This window comes from Motacilla alba, chromosome 3 (genome assembly GCF_015832195.1).
Source record: "Motacilla alba alba isolate MOTALB_02 chromosome 3, Motacilla_alba_V1.0_pri, whole genome shotgun sequence".
Lineage (NCBI taxonomy): Eukaryota > Metazoa > Chordata > Aves > Passeriformes > Motacillidae > Motacilla > Motacilla alba.
In genome coordinates this window covers 11,710,155-11,712,997 of record NC_052018.1, presented here as the reverse complement: position 1 = coordinate 11,712,997, position 2,843 = coordinate 11,710,155, and the positions used below count along the sequence as shown (strand labels likewise).

General features: G+C 43.5%; 1 protein-coding gene across 1 annotated transcript; it reads left to right on the top strand.

Moving 5' to 3' along the window:
- The first annotated feature begins 1,198 nt into the window (after nucleotides 1-1,198).
- On the top strand, nucleotides 1,199-1,800 carry MSGN1 (mesogenin 1). Its single transcript, XM_038133174.1, has one exon. The coding sequence runs from the start codon at nucleotides 1,258-1,260 to the stop codon at nucleotides 1,771-1,773; it is 516 nt and encodes a 171-aa protein (XP_037989102.1). The 5' UTR covers nucleotides 1,199-1,257; the 3' UTR covers nucleotides 1,774-1,800.
- The last annotated feature ends 1,043 nt before the right edge of the window (nucleotides 1,801-2,843 follow it).

Genomic DNA, 2,843 nt, shown 5'->3' with positions numbered 1-2,843 from the left:
AAAGTCATGGCTGGCAGCCAAGCTGCTCAACAGCTGCAGAGCTCAGGAGTTTTGGACAGTTTTCCTGGCTCTCCTAATGCTTTGCTGTGTGAGTTGGGGAAAGCTCCTCCTTACCTCCACTTACCCATTTCCCCAGAGTAATAGAGAACATCAATCATCACTGTAAGCTGTACTGAAGCCTAGAGATGAAAAGTGCTTGTTATTAATGACATTAATTTATAAGTTATACATTTTCACTTGAACTGTGTAACATATAACTACTGTTGCATTGAACTTGGGCTGGAAAAGGGCTTTTTTGCCAGAAGAACAGATTCCTAGAGGTAGAAAATTTTACAGAAGTAGCTTCTACTCTTCTCTAACACATATATAACCTGTATATTACTTTGAATTAAATTTCAAAACAAATTTCAAAAACATTTGTCTGGACCCAAAGTTTATACACTGTATATTTTGCTTCCTAGACCTTTCTTTTAAATTACATTTTCCTATTTTTAATGGGACTTTGACCTTGTTTACAATTACAGTTTTCCTTTTTTATTTCCCAGTCATGTACTAAAATAGCCCATAAAGCTACAAACTGCAGGGGAATACATTGCAGTTCTTTTCTCCTTTCTCATATTGAAAACCAAAGTGATTGGTTTCTCATGAGTTGCACTCTCATGAGAGGAAAAATCCACAGAGAGCCATAACACACACAAATGCAAACAAACCATCTTTGACTTTCACAATTAACATGCAGATAAGAGACTAGCCCAGCAGCAGTCAGCATGGGTCACATATTCACTGCTGTGGTGCCATCACCTTCAGTTACCCAGAAATCAGGGCTCAATGGCTTAAATTGAGGGTCTGTGTCAGCGACCAAAAAAATTCCAGATCTGTAAACTGTTTTGTAAAATGATTAATTTTCTTTTTTCCTCTCTCAGCACTTCTCCCCCTAGCAGAACACTCAATGTAGATGCGCAGCCTTAATCGGTTTAGTTGCGAGAAGATAATCTTTTTTTCCTCCTTTCTTGCTGTTGCCTGTTAGCTTAAAGGCTTTTTAGCTGAAGGTTGATAATTATCACTGAGAAGAAACTAGCACATCAGGAGTTCATTTTCTATCTTAGCACTTCTGGCGCTCCTTTGAACTCCTCGCACCAAACCCGTGTTCCCACTCTGTCACTTTCCTGCCTCCATCATAAAAAGGTCTCGGCAGCCGGCGGCTGCAGCCTTTGCTGGTGGGCAGAGGGCATCGCTTCTCCCGAGCGCTCCTCCGGCATGGACAAGCTGCACGAGGCATTGGTAAACATGGAAGACGCCCTGGGTTCGGAACACTCCGCCTGCTTGTCATCCTGGGACTGGAAAAGCTCCGCCGGGCCTTTCGAGCTGCACCCCATGTCGCCCCCGCACAGCTTGTCCCCGACGCCCTCCTTCGAATCCTACTCCTCGTCCCCGTGTCCGGCGGCGGCCGAGACCCCTTACAGCAGCGGCGGCAGCGGCCTGGCGGGATACGGCCTGGTGGAGTTCCCCCCCGCCTACCTGCCCAGCCCCGGGCAGGCCCGGCTGCCCAAGGGCACCAAGGTGCGGATGTCGGCCCAGCGCCGGAGGAAGGCCAGCGAGAGGGAGAAGCTGCGCATGAGGACCTTGGCCGACGCGCTCCACACGCTGCGCAATTACCTGCCCCCCATCTACAGCCAGCGGGGCCAGCCCCTCACCAAAATACAGACCCTGAAGTACACCATCAAGTACATCAGCGAACTGACCGAGCTCCTCAACAGCGTCAAGCGGGCGTAGAGCCCGCCGGGAGCGCCTGCCCCGGCACGCTCAGGGTCTTTACAAACAAAATACATCGACATTTCTCCCTCGTCGGAGGACGGCGGGGCCCGGTGTGAGAGGAGGACGCGAGGGAAGGGGAACCACCTCGGTACCTTGGGACGCAGTGCTGGAAGGTGATGTAGGATTGCCTGAAAACCTGAGCTGCAGGTTGCTGAGACACAAGTCTTGCTCTTTGCCTTTTTTTTTTTTTTCAATTTCATTTTTTTGTTTTGTTTTAATAAGCTTTTGAGAAACATTAAACCTAGTCTGATAAAAAAGTAAAAAAAAAAAGACAGCCGATCTTCCTAGGATTTACATATCACTGTAATCTGACTGAGCCTGTTTTATAAGGACAATAGTAAATCCAGAGGTGTTAAACTGAATTTTAAAAAATGACAACAGCTTCATAAGAATACTAAGTGTATTGAGTTGTAGGCACTTTAATCATAGGATGACAAAAAACATGTATTTAGTTCATGTATTGTCTATTTATCCACCTGTTCCACTGTACCTAAAAATCAAGTAACTAAGTAATAGTGAGAACATCTTTGCATGTAAACAAATAAATGTGTCATAATCTGTATCCTGTATTATAAATCTGATTGATAGATAAGTAAAATCTAGTGATGACTGCTAAATATTGAAAATGAAATATAAGCAAACTGACATTCTGTACAGATAAACTGCTAAGTCCTCTCTTTTTATTAATATATACAGAAGTATATATTTTTTCTGCATTTAATGTGTAAAAAACCCTTATTCAGTGCCAATAAATGATGGAAGACTTTTACATCAAATTTCTTAAACAAGATTAGATTGAGATATCTTACTCTCCGACATGAAATAAATTGATTCAGGTTTCACAAAGATATGAAGTTCTATTCTCAAGGTGTACTGAAAGCTAGGAGGGCTAGCCTATCAAAGATCAGCTGTTTTCTACAGCCAGTCACAATCCTGTAACACATGCACACAAAAGATTAAAAAAACCCTAAAGAAACAAAACAACTGGGGATGGAGTTTTAATTTTTAGCGACTTTGACTTTCAATGG

Bases quoted from the DNA above. Each gene is read 5' to 3' on its own strand.
- MSGN1 (XM_038133174.1), top strand. From the start codon at position 1,258: ATGGACAAGCTGCACGAGGCATTGGTAAACATGGAAGACGCCCTGGGT.